Source organism: Arvicola amphibius, chromosome 9, assembly GCF_903992535.2.
Source record: "Arvicola amphibius chromosome 9, mArvAmp1.2, whole genome shotgun sequence".
Classification (NCBI taxonomy): domain Eukaryota; kingdom Metazoa; phylum Chordata; class Mammalia; order Rodentia; family Cricetidae; genus Arvicola; species Arvicola amphibius.
Window position 1 is genome coordinate 4818317 of NC_052055.2, and position 15906 is coordinate 4834222.

General features: G+C 49.2%; 1 protein-coding gene across 1 annotated transcript in view; it reads left to right on the forward strand.

The window, feature by feature from the left end:
• Window positions 1–12093: 12093 nt before the first annotated feature.
• Window positions 12094–15906, forward strand: part of Baalc (BAALC binder of MAP3K1 and KLF4) — a 50052-nt gene continuing 46239 nt past the window's right edge. Inside the window, exon 1 of the mRNA XM_038344278.1 lies at window positions 12094–12253. Within this exon, the coding sequence (XP_038200206.1) occupies window positions 12094–12253 (160 nt within the window). The remainder of the gene's footprint in view (window positions 12254–15906) is intronic.

Below are 15906 nucleotides of genomic sequence, written 5' to 3' on the forward strand. Positions count from 1 at the left end.
TGCCAATGTGACCACCTTAGGAGACTTGAACCAAGAGCGTGAACTTGATTTTGAAGCTAAGAAGTCTTGGAAGTGGCTCCTTACCACCATTTCCTCAAGAATGAACTAGCCTGGATCTAAAAATAAGATTACTTGCCGGGCGGTGGTGGCGCACGCCTTTAATCCCAGCACTCGGGAGGCAGAGGCAGGCGGATCTCTGAGTTCGAGGCCAGCCTGGTCTACAAGAGCTAGTTCCAGGACAGGCTCTAGAAACTACAGGGAAACCCTGTCTCGAAAAACCAAAAAAATAAATAAATAAAAAAGAAAAGAAAAAAAAATAAGATTACTTGTGCAGGGGTCTCTGCTATGCGGCTCAGCATGGATGCAGCCCATTGGGCTCCTCCCAGTTCTGGTCGGGAAGCTCGTACTGCTGAGCCCTGCACGCTGGTCCTCGCAGCTTTCACTTGACCCCACGGCCCTAGCTACACTTGGGGGAAGGAGGGTATGCCTCTCTCGGGGATGCTGGTTGTGTCCTGGAACCTGGCCCTTTCTGAGCAGCTGCTTGGCCTCAGGTGTAGTCACAGGGAGCCCAGGACAGATGGAGTGGGAGTTGCTGTCTGAGACTGGGTGCCTCCTGGGTGCCTGGAGCCCAGTTGCGCTGCCTCCTCCCAGCAACCAACCACCAAGCTCTGTTCTGGCTCCTTCCCTTGTCTGACTTGTCCTTCTTCTCCATAAACACCTGATGCTACAGAGGCCAAGGGCGTGGCTGTTTCTCATAGTCAAAGAGCCTGACTCATGGGAGTCTTAAGAGCCCAGGATGGAGTGCAGTTTGCTCTAAGAATGGGATTGCAGATAATGGCTGGTGATGGGCCCAGCGAAGAGGACCGCAGGACCTCACTCCACAGCGGAGTCCTGCCGCCAGAGGACAAAGTGGGGATGGAATGGGCCGTCGAACACTTTCCTCACTGAAAGTAGCAAAAAATCAATGACGTATCCCTGGACTATCACAGCCTCTTATACTGTCAGTGGTTATGCTGGTTTGAAAGAAAATGGCCCCAAAAGGGAGCAGCACTATTGGGAGGTATGGTTTTGTTGGAGTAGGTGTAGCCTTGTTGGAGGAAGTGAGTCACTGGGGATTTGAGGTCTCATATATGCTCAAGCCACATCCAATGAGCAGATTGCTTCCTGTTGCCTGCAAGATGTAGGACTCTCAGGTACTTCTCCAGCACCGTGCCTGCCTGCACACTGCTGTGCCCCACCGTGATGATAATGGACTGACCCTCTGGACTGTAAGTGAGCTGTTTTCCTTTATAAGAGTTGCCGTGTCATGGCATCTCTTCCCAGCAACATGGTGGTGGTGGGGACAAAGGCCCACACTACCACCAGTAGTTTGAGGAGCTCTGTCCTCTAGGGACCTCCACTCCAGTAAAACTAGATGCTCTACTCGCTTTGGAAGAGAATTTCAGGGCAGGCCAGAACTGAAGCAAGGTTAGTGAGTCAAGGTAAACCATCTATATGCTTCTGATTCAAGTGTAGGCTTTAGGGTGCCTGCAGGATGCCCAGGAAAGAGGCAATGGGCACCTTCAACACTTGGTGCAGACTTCCCCAGGGAGAGTCTGCAACCCATAGATGTCTTTGGAATAGCTCGACATAAAATCCTGTGTGTCTAAATTGCATTCTCAATGGATGTAATTATAACAAGGTTTAAAGATTAAACAAAGTTTAAAAATTAAGCAAAAAATGAGTTTTTTTAAAATTTTTTTTAAAAAAAGGCTTATCATCCTTGTCTTAAAGAACTTCCATTTTATTCCCTCATGCGCACAATGTTTTTGTTAATTATTTAGGAATTTCATACAATGTCACACTTGCATCCCATTCCTCCAAGGAACATCCTTGTGCCCCTTTAAAAACAAAAACCACGCAGTCCAAATTGTGAGCCCATATGCTCAATGGAGCATGGTCAAACTCCCAGGGACCAGCCCCTTAAAGAGAACTGAGTCCTTCCCCACCCCACTGCCAGAAGTCATCAGTTGTGATGAGCTACATCAGCATCTTTATCCAGTTGTTAAGGACTCTCTTCAATAGCTTCATGTCTGGGCTGTTTCTTTTTTATGGGGGGTGGAGGAGCTTGGCACAGAAGCCTTCAATGTCTTCTCACTCTCAGTCATGAGTCTGCAGTCATAGATACCACCGCAAAAGATGCCCCCTGCCTATAGCAGCCACTAGCAGCGCAGATCACAGACATCAGCACATTTTCTGGTGCCTGCACGGATCATGGAAGTCTTTTTGTTGTGATAGTGGTTTTTGTTTGTTTTTGAGACAGGGTTTCTTTGTGTAGCCCTAGCTGTTCTGGAACTCACTCTGTAGAGCAGTCTGGCCTTAAACTTGCAGAGATCTGCCTACCTCTGCCTCCTGAGTTCTGGGATTAAAGGAGCACATCATCACTGCCCAGCAGTTTGATGGGACTTAAACCAGAAAATGGACCATTCTTCATCTCGCCTGTTTTGTTGTTGCTCAGAGGCAGGGCGATTATGTGGTTTGGCGGTGTGTCTGGGAGCAGGACTTGCATGAGCTCCAGGCTGCTTGCCCTCAGCACCAGCCCTGCGGGTCCCTCAAGCTGCAAACACAATGTGCCTTGGACTCCTGCTCTAAGAATTTCCATTTGTAGAGGAAGCTGTAAGGTGGCTTTATGAGGTACTTTACTGGGTTTAGGGCCACAAACATCCTGGCCCCACATAAGCACAATCTGGTTTTTTATTTTTTAAGATTTACTTTTATTATTTTTAATTAGTGTACGTGTGTAGGTGTGTGTGTGTCTGTATGTAGGTATGTACATGTGAGTGCAGAGGCCAGTGAATGCCAGAGGCATTGGATCCCCCAGAGCTGCGGTTGTGGGTGGCTGTGGGCTGCCTGACTCGGCTGCTGAACTGAACTCAAGTCTTCTAGAAGAGCAGCGAGTGCTTTTAGCTGCCAGGCCCTTCATCAAGCCCGCCGTTTCTTCATATCCTTGTTTGAGAACCCTTCAGGAGAGAACAAGCACTGTAATTTCTACTTCTATTTATTTATTCATGGTTTATGTGTGTGTGTGCCTGTGTGTGTTTGTGTGAGTGTGTGTGTGAGTGTGTGTGTGAGTGTGTGTGAGTGTGAGTGTGTGTGTGAGTGTGTGTGAGTGTGAGTGTGTGTGTGAGTGTGTGTGTGAGTGTGAGTGTGTGTGAGTGTGTGTGTGAGTGTGTGTGTGAGTGTGTGTGTGTGTGTGAGTGTGAGTGTGAGTGTGTGTGTGAGTGTGTGTGAGTGTGAGTGTGAGTGTGTGTGAGTGTGTGTGAGTGTGAGTGTGAGTGTGTGTGTGAGTGTGTGTGTGAGTGTGTGTGTGAGTGTGTGTGTGAGTGTGCCGGAGGATGTCATCCTCGTTGCTTCTCATCTTATTTATTTATTTGTTTGTTTGTTTGTTTACTTTACATTACTGGGGATCAAACCTAGAGCATCAAGTTATAATCCCAACCCACTATTTTATTTCTTAATTTCTGTATTTGCACACACAAACACACAGAGGTCAGAAGACAATTGGCTGGAGCATGTGTTCTCCCTCTACCACATGGGTCAGGCCTCCCCAACCTGATGAACTCTCTTCCAGGCCCTTCACCTTTTAAAATACCAGGTCTCACCGTGTAGTCCTGGCTGACTTGGAACTTGCTGTATAGACCAGGTTGTCCTGGAATTCATGTTGATCTGCCTGCAGAGAGGGGGCTTCACACTGTTACAGGGGTGAGGAGCAGGGCAGAGAGGGGGCTTCACACTGTTACAGGGGTGAGGAGCAGGGCAGAGAGGTGGCTTCACATTGTTATAGGTGTGGCAGACAGAATGGAGAGATGGTTTCACACTGTCACAGGGGTGGGGGTCAGGATGGAGAGATGGTTTCACACTGTTACAGGGGTGGGGGTCAGGATGGAGAGATGGCTTCACACTGTCACAGGGGTGGGTGTCAGGATGGAGAGATGGCTTCACACTGTCACAGGGGTGGGGGTCAGGATGGAGAGATGGCTTCACACTGTCACAGGGGTGGGGGTCAGGATGGAGAGATGGCTTCACACTGTCACAGGGGTGGGGGTCAGGATGGAGAGATGGTTTCACACTGTTACAGGGGTGGGGGTCAGGATGGAGAGATGGCTTCACACTGTCACAGGGGTGGGGTCAGGATGGAGAGGTGGTTTCACACTGTTACAGGGGTGGGGGTCAGGATGGAGAGATGGCTTCACACTGTCACAGGGGTGGGGGTCAGGATGGAGAGGTGGTTTCACACTGTTACAGGGGTGGGGTCAGGATGGAGAGGTGGTTTCACACTGTTACAGGGGTGGGGTCAGGATGGAGAGGTGGTTTCACACTGTTACAGGGGTGGGTGTCAGGATGGAGAGATGGCTTCACACTGTCACAGGCGTGGGGGTCAGGATGGAGAGGTGGTTTCACACTGTTACAGGGGTGGGGGTCAGGATGGAGAGGTGGCTAAGGCTTCCCAGGGTCTCACTGTTCTTCTGCATTAATCACAATAGCAGCAATGAATGGCACTGGTGGGACATGATGTCTGAGGAGTGGCCATGCGCTTGTCCCAGCTTTGCTCTGGGTGGTCTGACTTGTCATAAATATAGTTAACATCTTACCCATCCTAAGAAGCAACGGAATGCGTGTTCCAAAACTGCTTTATTTTGTACAGAGAAAGAATCTCAATTCTGTGGCCTGCTGCATACTACATGGAGGTTTCCAAGTGCCTTCGGGAGCTCCAGGAAAGTTTGCCTCATGCTCGGGCCGTGGGCAGAGGTGAAGAGAACCGAACCTGGGTCCTCCGGAAGAGCAGCCAGTGTTCTTAACCATCATCTCTCTAGCTTTCTCTCACACCCATCTTAAGAGGAACATTCTGGATGGCTGTGATCTCTCTCTCTCTCTCTCTCTCTCTCTCTCTCTCTCTCTCTCTCTCTCTCTCTCTCTCTGTGTGTGTGTTCGCATGTTGAAATGTCATCCTTGCAATGTGAGGCCTTTTGGGGAAGTGACCAAGTCATGGGAAATTAATTTCAGTTCTACAAAAGGGATTAGAGACCTTATAAAAGATTGACAAGAGCTAGCTTTATCTCTTTCACCTGGGAGGACATCATAAGCAGAACGCAGCTTCAGCAGACACCGAATCTGCTGGGACCCTGACCTTGGACTCCCAACCTCCAGAGCTGTTGCATTTTGTTGCCACAGCAGAAGTGGACAAAGACATGTACTATGGACATCTTCATCAGTTATGGAGGGAGGCACGATGAGGGTGCTGAGCGGTGCAAGGCTCAGAGAGAGCAAAGTACAGAGTGCAAAGCTTGGAGAGCGCAAGGCATAGAGGGTGCAAGGCTTAGAACGTGCAAGGCGTAGGCTTAGAGAGTGCTCCCTGTATGGAAGATGTCATAACCAGGAAGTCTGTTCTTCCTTTTTCCTAAAGAGAAGCAAGATTCTATGTTTATTGATTGAGATCTAGCTTCTAATTACTCTCTACTTGACATTTAATTCTTTGGCAAATTACTCAAATTTTCTTTGTTTTATTAGAAGAGAGAGCTGCAGAGAACAGTATTATGAACTCACTCAGTGTTCTGTTGGAAGAAACAGTGAGGACTCTAAAGGTAATGCCAGCCAGGCATCGTGGGGTGTGCCTGTAACGCCAGCATTTGGGGGACTCAGGCTGGAAGATAACCTCAAGGCAGCCTGGGTGATGGAGTGGGAGGAGTCACCGGCTCAACAGCTCCTCCGGACTGTTGCTGATCTTTCATGAGAACCTGAATTCAAACCCTCAGTGCCCACCTAAAAGGCAGGCGTGACCATGCAATGACCTGTAACCCCAAACGTGTGTTGGGGGGTGGAGACTGGAGGATTTCTGGGACTTCTGGCTGCTAGTCTAGTTTTTGGTTCAGTGAGAGAAACCCTGTCTCAGAGGAGTAAGGGGAGTGACAGAGCCGGATGCTTTCACAGGGGGTCTACACCCACCAGTCCATGTGTGTATGCCATACAGACACACGTACACAGACAGACAGAAATTTACACACACACTCACACACACAGACACACGTACACAGACAGAAACTTACACAACACACACACATACACACGCAGACACACATGCACATACAGACATGCATGCATGCACACCTGTGCACACACAGACACACGTACACACACACACACCCTGACTGACACTCTCAGAATTCAGTTCTAAACAACTGGGGACATGTCTATTTTCAATATAGCAACCTTCCCTCTAACTATTTAACCTACAAACTGAAATTTTTTCATAAAGTTTTAAGAAATTGCCGTCCTCCATTTTCCTCCCCAGTTCCTTTCTGTGGCCCACGCTTCCTTTTAAGAGAACGAGTTGGATTTTCTTTGCATCTCACCAACATGGGGCATAGCTACAGCCAAAGAAGCCATGAGAGCAGACACTCGGAAACACGGGGAATGGTGGTCCCCCTTCCCCTGCGTTCTAATTGTGGGTGTATGACAAAGTGTTACCGGATATCAATCTAGGCACTGAGGGATCCTGAAGACCTTTATAATCATTGAAAGAACCTGCTGAATACCTAGAGTCAATTTAAAGGAGCTAGCCACTCTTCTCGTGAGAACTGTTCCGTTTAAAGATTACCAGGCAGAGGAAAAATTAACCATGTCGTATTCAATTTAACTTTCAAATTTCACTTAAATGGGCAAATGTTCTGTGGCACATGAAGCTCCTTCCTCCCTCACGTCTCCCCTCCTTTCTTCACTCTCTCTTCCTCCCTCCCATCATGCAATCTGTCCCCGCACTCCTCCCTCTGTCTTCCTTTGTTCTCCTTCACCTTCCCTTCCCCATCACCTCCCCCTTTCCTTCTTTCTCCTCCTCCTTTTCCTCCATTTCCATCTTTTCTAGGCTTTTATACCAAATAAAAAAAATCTTTTCCTCTTGCAATTTTCTTATTTTAGCCTTCCTTCTTTTGGGACTGTCACGGAATGTTCCCCATCCATCAACACCACCTGCATCCCAGGTGTACCGCTCACTTCCTGGGAGATGCAATTGTTCTTTAAAGGCCGGACGCTTTTTCTCCAGAAGTAGGAACTGAATCAGTTTTCTGCTTTGGGATGCTAATTTTGGCTTCCCTCTCTTCATAACTAAATTATAATTTGTAGATCAACAGGAAGCCATCTGCTATCCTAGACTGAGGACCTGGAAGGGGTGTTCGGTGGAAAGAGCTCTCGGTGGGTGGAGGGGAGTCAGGGCTGGGGGCTGCAGTACCAGTAGCTCCTTGAGTCTGGAACAGGGAGAGCAAGACTCTCAGAGGCTGGGAATTCAGGGGTAAAGGCAATGCTGGGTGTATATATAAAGAGAAGTATGTCTACTCACTGGCCCAGAATTACTGCTGCTATTGCCTCCCACTTGGACCACTGTAAGGTAGTACATCCTATCTTTACCCCTTTGAAGACAGATCCTGAAAGAGAGGCTAAGTTCCTGCTGAGCCCTCTCTTCTGGCCCATTGTCTGCCACACCAAAGGTCTCATTTCTAGTCACGACAGTTGGACAGTTGTACTGGGCCAGAGAAATGAGACCTTGGTGGAAGAAGGGCTCTGTGCCCTAAAGGTTCATTTTGGTTTCCATGGAAACAAGTGGATGTGGTACTCACCAGTTGGGGTCTTAAAGCTACAGATATCTTATCTAGAGAATCTCATCACATAACAAATACCCTTCAGCAAATAAAACATAAAATTATATTTATTTTTTTATCCCTGCATGCATGTCTGTGTAATGTCGGTGTGCCTGGTGCCTGAGGAGGCCAGAAGAAATGCTGATTCCTGGGACCCGAGCTGCCATGTGAGTACTGAGAATTGAACCTAGGTCCTCTGGAAAAGCAGTTAGTGCTCTTAACCACAGAGAAATCTCTGCAGTCTTCTCAATAATTTTTTTAAAGATTTATTTATTTATTGTGTATGCAGTATTCTGCTTGCATGTATACCTGCTTGCCAGAAGAGAGCACCAAATCTCATTATAGAGAGGTTGTGAGCCACCATGTGGTTGCTGGGAATTGAACTCAGGACCTTTGGAAGGGCAGCCAGTGCTCTTAACCACTGAGCCATCTCTCCAGCCCCCCAGCAATAATTTTTAACATGGAATTTACTTCATTGCTCTGAGGACTTTGACCAAGGTTTGTTGATTCCAAGTTGCAGCTCCCACTCTTCAGAATTCTCCCTCCTCCTCTTCTGTTGTTTTCTCTTGCAATAGTATGTTAATGGGTACCAGGCTGGCCTCCACTCTGTCTTGTACCTGAGAATGTAGAGAATGACCTTGAACATTGTGCCTTCTGCCTCCACATCCTGTGTGCTGGGACTACACTGAGTCACCATCCCCGGTGCTGGGGATGGAATCAGGGGTTCGTTCATGCTACCAATCTAAGTTAATCTAGCCACAGAATTCTCTCCCTCCAACCCTCTGCTCCATTTCCCTTCCCTTGGTTCTTTCTTTTTCCCTTTCTTCTTTTCTTCCTTCCTTCCTTCCTTCCTTCCTTCCTTCCTTCCTTCCTTCCTTCCTTCCTCCCATGACTTTCCAGCTTTGTAGAAAATGTTCATGGCAGTCAGGCTAAAAATTCTGAACAGATACTATATGATTTATGACATTTACTAGATTTTTACACAGTTATGTCTAATTTATTAAAGTTTATTTCTGAAGGCTTGGAAGGAAATTCCATTCTCAACTAGAGAATTGTAATTAAAAGGGCAGAGAGCCATTCGGTAAGCAGAGGCTTGGCAGTCCGGTCAAGACTCCAGCTCCGTGGAGAAAGCACGTGCTCTGACTTCAGACAGCTCCACAGAGCTGCCTCCATCTCCCCTCTCTTTTTCTTTTCTTTCTTCCAACAGTCTCACACGGCCCAGGCTGACCTTGAACTCCCCGTGTACCTACAGGGGACCTTGAACTGCTATCCTGCTTCTCCTTCCAAATCCTTGGATCATAGGCATAGACCACACACTTGAGTCTATGTGGTGCCAGGGACCGACTTGGTGCTTTAGCAACTGAGCTGCAAACCCAGGCTCCCTCATTTGTCTTCAGACAAGTCCTGACTGTATATATTGGGAACAGGGAAAAAGCACCTTGTCCTAAGCAGTGCCATTTTGACTTCAGATTCCATTGTACCTGTAGGGCGAAACAAAGTTCAGGTTCCCAAATCTTAGGGGAGCTGGAGACCTTCCAAAAGCTGACTGACCTCCCTAAACATAGAAACAGTCCTTACGTGTCTTTAGTTCTCTAGAAACGTCATGGCTGTACCTAACAACAGAAAGAACCAATGAATCTGATTGGTTGGACTGAAAACCTGGCATTGCATGTCCATTTATGATGGTGGAACATTCAAGTAAGCCCCTAGTCTCTAAATCCTGACTGGTGAAAATTGTAAGTGTAACTTAACAACAAATGTTTATGATTTTTGTGCTTAAATACTTGCTTCAACTGACATTTGGGTCACAGTTTAACTCCCGAGTCTGTTCTGTGGCCCTGATTGATCAGCCCCCTTCCTTTCCCCCTTCTTTCATGCTGCCCTTCATTAAATCATGCCTTGTGGTAACCTCTGTGCTTGGGTTGATTCGGAGCCCCAGACCACAGCACACAGTCCTGGCTAGCCTGGAACCCCCCATTCTCCTCCTTTAGGTGGGGACTTACAGGTGCACAGTGCCATGCCCGACTCTGCATAAGTTTCCCAGCTACTTGGCAAACACAATATTGGCTCTTCCCTAGGTTTCACAGGACCAAGGCTCTCTGAATCTTTGGTATTAAATCCTAACAAGAAGGGAGTCCTTGGAAAAACAGAACTTTGTCCAGTAGATGATTCTGTAGGAATGATAGGAGGAAATGTTATTTGCAGAAAGCCCATCAGTAGTAACATCAGGAGGGAAGGAAAAAGGAAATTGTAGTAAAGATGATTACCTTTACCAGACTTACACATGACGACCGGGAAATCCACAACCGTTGTCTTGTGAGGACGACTCCTTCAGAGATGCTGATGTTGCGTGTCTTGTCCCACAAGAGTGACAGGAGCACAGTGCCCTCCATGTGATGGACACTCGTCTGCGTCCTTTACATGTACTTGTACAACTGACTTCATTGACAGGGACTGGAAGACTTTCCAATGGCCCCTACAGCTTAAAGCTACTTCAGCCTCACCAGAACCCATCTAAGGACTAAGCCTTACCCCATGGGCCTTGGAGGGGCATTGCTGATCCACTTTATGTCTGGGCAGGTGCAGAGAGAGCATGGACATATCGGATAAAGTAATGGTTTGTACTCATGCAGAACAGATTGTGATGGTGTAAGATTTCATCACGCTCTTTAGAAGGGTATGTGATTAAACCATGAATTGTGTATCGCATGTGATAGTTTTGGACTTTAGTTGACTGCATCTAGCTAAACAGAAAAAAATACAACAGAAAGGGAGAACAACTAAGTCTTGACTTGCCCATCATTTCTAGACCCCTGCACCTAGCAGGCATCTCTAGTACTTCTTCTTCAGTAACTGGCCCATTCTCTCATCTCCAGAGGTTCACCAGAATCTACACTGGTTCCTCTGTCCATTCACTCTCCCCTGGTTTTTGAGTAACAGTTTCCTAGAGCAGATCTGGTGATGCTGGTGAAATGTAACTTCAAACCTTCTACCCACTCCCTCTGTTTTTTACAGTAAAGCCTACACCCTCTCCTTTGGTCTTCTCCAGCCCACTCTACCTCCTCTCATGCTTGTGTAGCTTCCTTTGCTCAGCAGGTCCCAGGTGCAGGGCTTGCTTTGATTTTCGAGAGCTCTCCAGGCCCCTTCCAACCCAACCACCTCTGTTCCAGCCACTCTTCAGGCACTGTCATGATAAAACAGCTGGGTATAAAATAGTTCTTTGATGCCGAAATGAAGAAAACACACTCTCTGTTAGAGACATTGAGGCTTCTCTTTGGGAGCAGGTGTCTTTTGACATCATCAACATCATCATCGTCATCATCATCAGTGTGATACTGGAGATTGAGCACAGCACCTCACAAAGAACCAATTGTTTTTATACCTGAATATCCAGGGGAGGAAGCAAAAGGCGTCAGAGGACCTGGCCTAGTTTGCCTGCTCACCCTCTGCCTGAGGTTGCAGAGGCCTGTTGGGGCAGCCTAGAGGGAAGATAAGCCTGGGCCTTGTCTGGAGGATCCGAGTCTCTTTTCTGCCTCACAGACTGGTAAGTGCCCACCACGGGGACCCTCCACCAGAGACTGGACTCTCTCTAGCTTGAACCTAGTCTCTCCAAGAGGCTGTTTTATTACTATTCAGTGAGCACTCACCGGTGTTCTCACTGGTTGATGGTCCTGGTGGTCTTCTGCTTTCTTGGGAACAAAATTCAGAAGATCAGGAAGTTGTAGACCTGGCCTGGGCGTTAGTGACATACGCCCTGCTGCGCTGTCTGAAATCATGGTCTCTGCTTCCTACCCACCCTGTAAATAGGCACCGACTCTAACTTAACTTTCGGGGACAACACTATCTCCCCAATTTTCTAGTGCTGTTTATCCATTGCTTTGTGAACAAGTTCTTTGTGAGGTGCTGTGCTCAATCTCCAGTATCACAAGAAAACTTGGGTGGTTTTTTGTGAGCTGTCAGAGCTATCCAGAACGAGATGGTTTGATAGGATGGATGGGTAGATGGATGACTGGGTCAGCGGGCGGGTGCATGGGTGGACCCATGATGGCTGACTGGTTGGGAATCTAGGAGGTGGACTGAAGACGGAAGAGAGACCCCTTCCCCTCTTCCCACCACCTGTCTGCTACTCCTTAGCATGTTCTCTTGTGGAGCACTGAAGGAGGGACTTGCAGCGGGGCGGTGGGAGAGGCGAGGTTGGGGGGAGCTGGGGAAGGAGAGTGGAGAGGAGGAGGAGGGCCTTGGAGGCGGAGAGGAGGGGCGGCGGGCGCCCGGGGAGCCTGGTGCTGGCAGCGGCTCTGGCGGTTAGGGGACCGATGTCGCTGCCGCTGCGGCCGCCTCCTCGCGGGCCGGAGCTGCGTCGCCCGGGCTGAGCTGCAGCCGTAGCCGCAAGTCGAGCGGCCGCCGGGCTCGCCCGCAACACGGGAGGATGGGCTGCGGCGGTAGCAGGGCAGATGCCATCGAGCCCCGCTACTACGAGAGCTGGACCCGGGAGACCGAGTCCACCTGGCTCACCTACACCGACTCGGATGCGCTGCCCAGCGCCGCCGCCCCGGACAGCGCTCCCGAGGCGGGAGGCCTGCACGCGGGTGAGTGAGCCCCGCACCCGCGAGGCCCGGTTGTCCGCAATCAGCTAGAGCCGCAGGGGAGCCCAGGGCAGCCAGGAATCCCGTGGCGTGCTTGCGGGTGGGGTGACAGAGGGACAGAATAGGACCTGCAGGCTGACCAGCTGCCAGAATGGAGCTCAGGGAGCCAGGTCAAGAACAGCTTCCCAGAGGACTGAGCTACCTACCACCTCTCTGCATCCTTTTGATCCAGTGCTTCTTGGCCTCAGCCAGCCAGTGCATATGCATTGGCCCGGGTGCGGGAGGGCGGGATGGGAGGACAGCCCACTTCACCCACAAACCTAACCCTCAGCTCACCCCTTGTTTCCCACCTGAGCCGGTGGGCCTTTACCCAGCCTTGGTCCAGCTTCCCTTCTGGCCATCTCTGTAGTCAATTGGGTAATTCTCCATGCCCTGGGTCATTTGGCCCTCACATCTTTGATGTATGGACGAGAATCTTGAGCAGAATGGTCGGGGTGGAGCCTTTCTGTCTCCTCCTCCATTCCCCCTGTTGGGAATGAGCCCCGTGGCTGGGCTTCAAAATCCTAACCTAGTTCAGGGCACCGTTCATGCCTGCCCACCACCAGCATCGCTCTCCAGCTCACTTGCCAAGTAGTTATGTCATAGTGAAGGACTTCACTCCTATCCCAAGATGCTTGAACGCTTTCTGTGAAGCAAGACGTAAACGGTTTCGACTATACAAACGCTCACCTAGGTCATTCCTCAGACAGCAGAAATCCGACGAGGGTATGCAGAGAAGTTTCTGGTATAGCCACGAGTCAGGATTTGAGTTTAAAGCAGACACTCTCACACACACACATTGCCGAGGTAGATACTGTGGAGGTAGACGGACCTTTGACCTTAAATGTGTTGGTGACGTCACAAGGAGAAACCAATGAAACCTCACCTCTTGTTACATAGATCAATATTTGGGTTTTTAAAGTTCTGTTGCCTGATCCCATTGTGTTGCGTTACTTTATAATCTTGGGAATCAATATTCCCTTTAGTCCCAGCAATTGCTCCTTTTATTTTCTTAAGGACACCAGATCTGGCTATATTGTCCAGACTGACTCTAAGCTCCTGGGCTCAAATATTCTTCCTCCCCTAGTCCCCGTTCTCCATAGTTGGGAGCCAGGCATGAGCCTCCCCGGCTTGCCTGGGAAAACTGCGGTCACACTGGACTCATCTTAAAACTGCTTGAGTCCCAGTGACTGCAGTGGCTATTTGGTGCTGCTGCTGCTGTATCCAGCAGGTTCCCAAAGGATCTTCCTGCTGAATTCGGTATCAGAAGGAGGCTGAGAGGAGCCTGAAGGTTTTGTAAATGTTAGCTGTGACAGCATGTTCCCAAGAAAGGGTCATAGAGTCCAAGGCCAGGGAGGTCCGGCCAGCAAACACGGTCGGAAAGATTCGGCCTGGAAAAGAAGGAAGTGCAGCTTCAAGGAGCAGCTGTTTGGCTGGCGCCCACTCGGTGCATGCGTGTGTGCATGTGTTTGTTGTGTGGGTACAAAAGTTGCTATGGATTGACTGAATAAGCACATACGTGTTCCTCATATTTTTCCCAGCATTTATTCATTATTTCCTGTTTATATATCATGAAATCTGGTTGCTGCAAGGCGTGGGACAGGCACACTCATAGATGGAACCTTTCCAAACAGGAACAGCCTTACGAGGTCCTGAAGACAGTCTCACTCAGAGAAGGGCCTCATTTCCAGTCCAGGGACAGTGTCCAAGATGGGCAGCAGCACTTTGATTCCCTAGGAGTGTCAATCAGTGTCAGAGTCGGGGAACACTTCTGAGGATCAAGAACGAACAAGGCATGCATGGGCCTAAGTTCCTCCCCCCGCCACGTGCCCTCTATTTACTTAGTAACTACTGTGTGCTGCACATTCTGTTAGTCTCTGGACTTAGCAAGCGCAGAGCTGAACCAGTGTGGTGAGTACTTACATTAGTTTCCTGTCTTCGCATGTGGAATTACCCTGGAGCAGCTCAGAGCTGCCCACATTGCAGACGTTGTCCCGGTGGATGGAATTCAGGCCGTTGCTTGGCTAGATTTTTGCTTAGGGTCCTGAGACTTCAGACAAGGTAGCGTCAGGGTTGCTCCTTTTTTGTTGTTAATTAAATGACTTTTCCCAGCCTGGTCACTGTTTCCCCTCCTCCCAGTCCCCGTCCCATCTGCTCCTCCTTTCTCTTTGAAAAGGACAGGCCTCCCATGGATATCGGTCAACTGTGGTATAGGAAGTTGCAGCGAGACTAGGCTTCTCCTCTTCTACTAAGGCTGGATGAGGCAACCAGGAGGAGGAGGAAAGAGTCCCAAAAGTAGGTAACAGAGCCAGAGACAGCTCCTGCTGCCACTGTTAGGGGTCCCCCAAGAGGACCAAGTTACACAACTGTAACATATATAGGGAGGGCCTAGGTCGGTCCCATGCAGTCTCTGAGAGCCCATAGGAGCCCAGGTTAGTTGATTCTGTGGGTTTTCTTGCGGTGCCCTTGACCCCTTTGGCTCCTATAATCCTTTCTCCCCTCTTCTGCAGGCTTCCCCAGGCTCCCCCTAATGTTTGGCTGTGGGTCTCTGCATCTATTTCCATCAGTTGCTGGGTGAAGCCTCTGATGGCAAGTGAGCTAGGCAGAACACCATTGGGAAACATTTCATTGACTTTTTCTCTTTTTATTGCCAGTCATGTTTGGTTTTATCCTGGGTCTCTAGGATGTCCAGTCTCTGGGTCCTGGGCCCTCCACACAGTGTCAGGGATGGGCTTCCTCTCACAGTATGGGTCTGAAGCTGGACCAGTTGTTGATTGGTCACTTTCCTAATTTCTGGGCTGCCTTTGTCCTGGCTTATCTTGTAGGCAGGGCCAATTGTAGGCCAGAGATTGTGTGAGCCTAACTTTTATAGAGTGCGTTGGTACTGGTGGGGACTGAATGGGGGGCTTGTTTGCTGTGGTTTCACAGCCTGGAAACAATCATCTTGGGTCAGCTTGGGTCATCTGAGAAAGTTACAAACCTGCTGGGTTTCTGCCACTTTGGGCCATTAGCCAGGACTCTCCACTCTTCTGTTCCTCCCAGCCCCCTAACCCACTACCCATTTCATCTTTCGTGTCCCCATGTGTGAACCCTATCCCATGGCCTATGGTACCTGTGCTGTATAGGGAACCAGAATGCCAGTCTTTGTAATAATCCTCTTCTGATGGAGGCAGGCAGATCGAAGAGCTGGATTTAAGACAGTGCAGGTTGTAAAATAACCAAGACACCTTTGCTCTAGGACGGAGCTGGAGAGGACCCTAGAGGTCATCTGTCCAGGGACAATGGACTTTCAGATCAATTGTCCCCATCTGGAAACTCCCTCAACCGTGTACCTTCAGTTCCTCAGTTTTCCAGAAACCCCTCTTCCCGGGGTCCTGGTTCCTCTTCCTTAGTGTCCAATGGGCGCCACCTTTCTCTTGGTGACCTTAACCCCTCTCTGTCTTCTGCGTTTAGGGGATATGTGACACAAGGCTGGGCTCCATGAAGGTTCTCTCCAGAAGGCTGAGAACCAACTGATAAAGGTTTTCTCTGAATGAGCAGCACGTGGTCCACCCTGCCCCTCAGTTGCCCCAGCTGTCCTGCGTTTTCTTTTTCTCTCTTCCTTGTAGCTCTTGCAG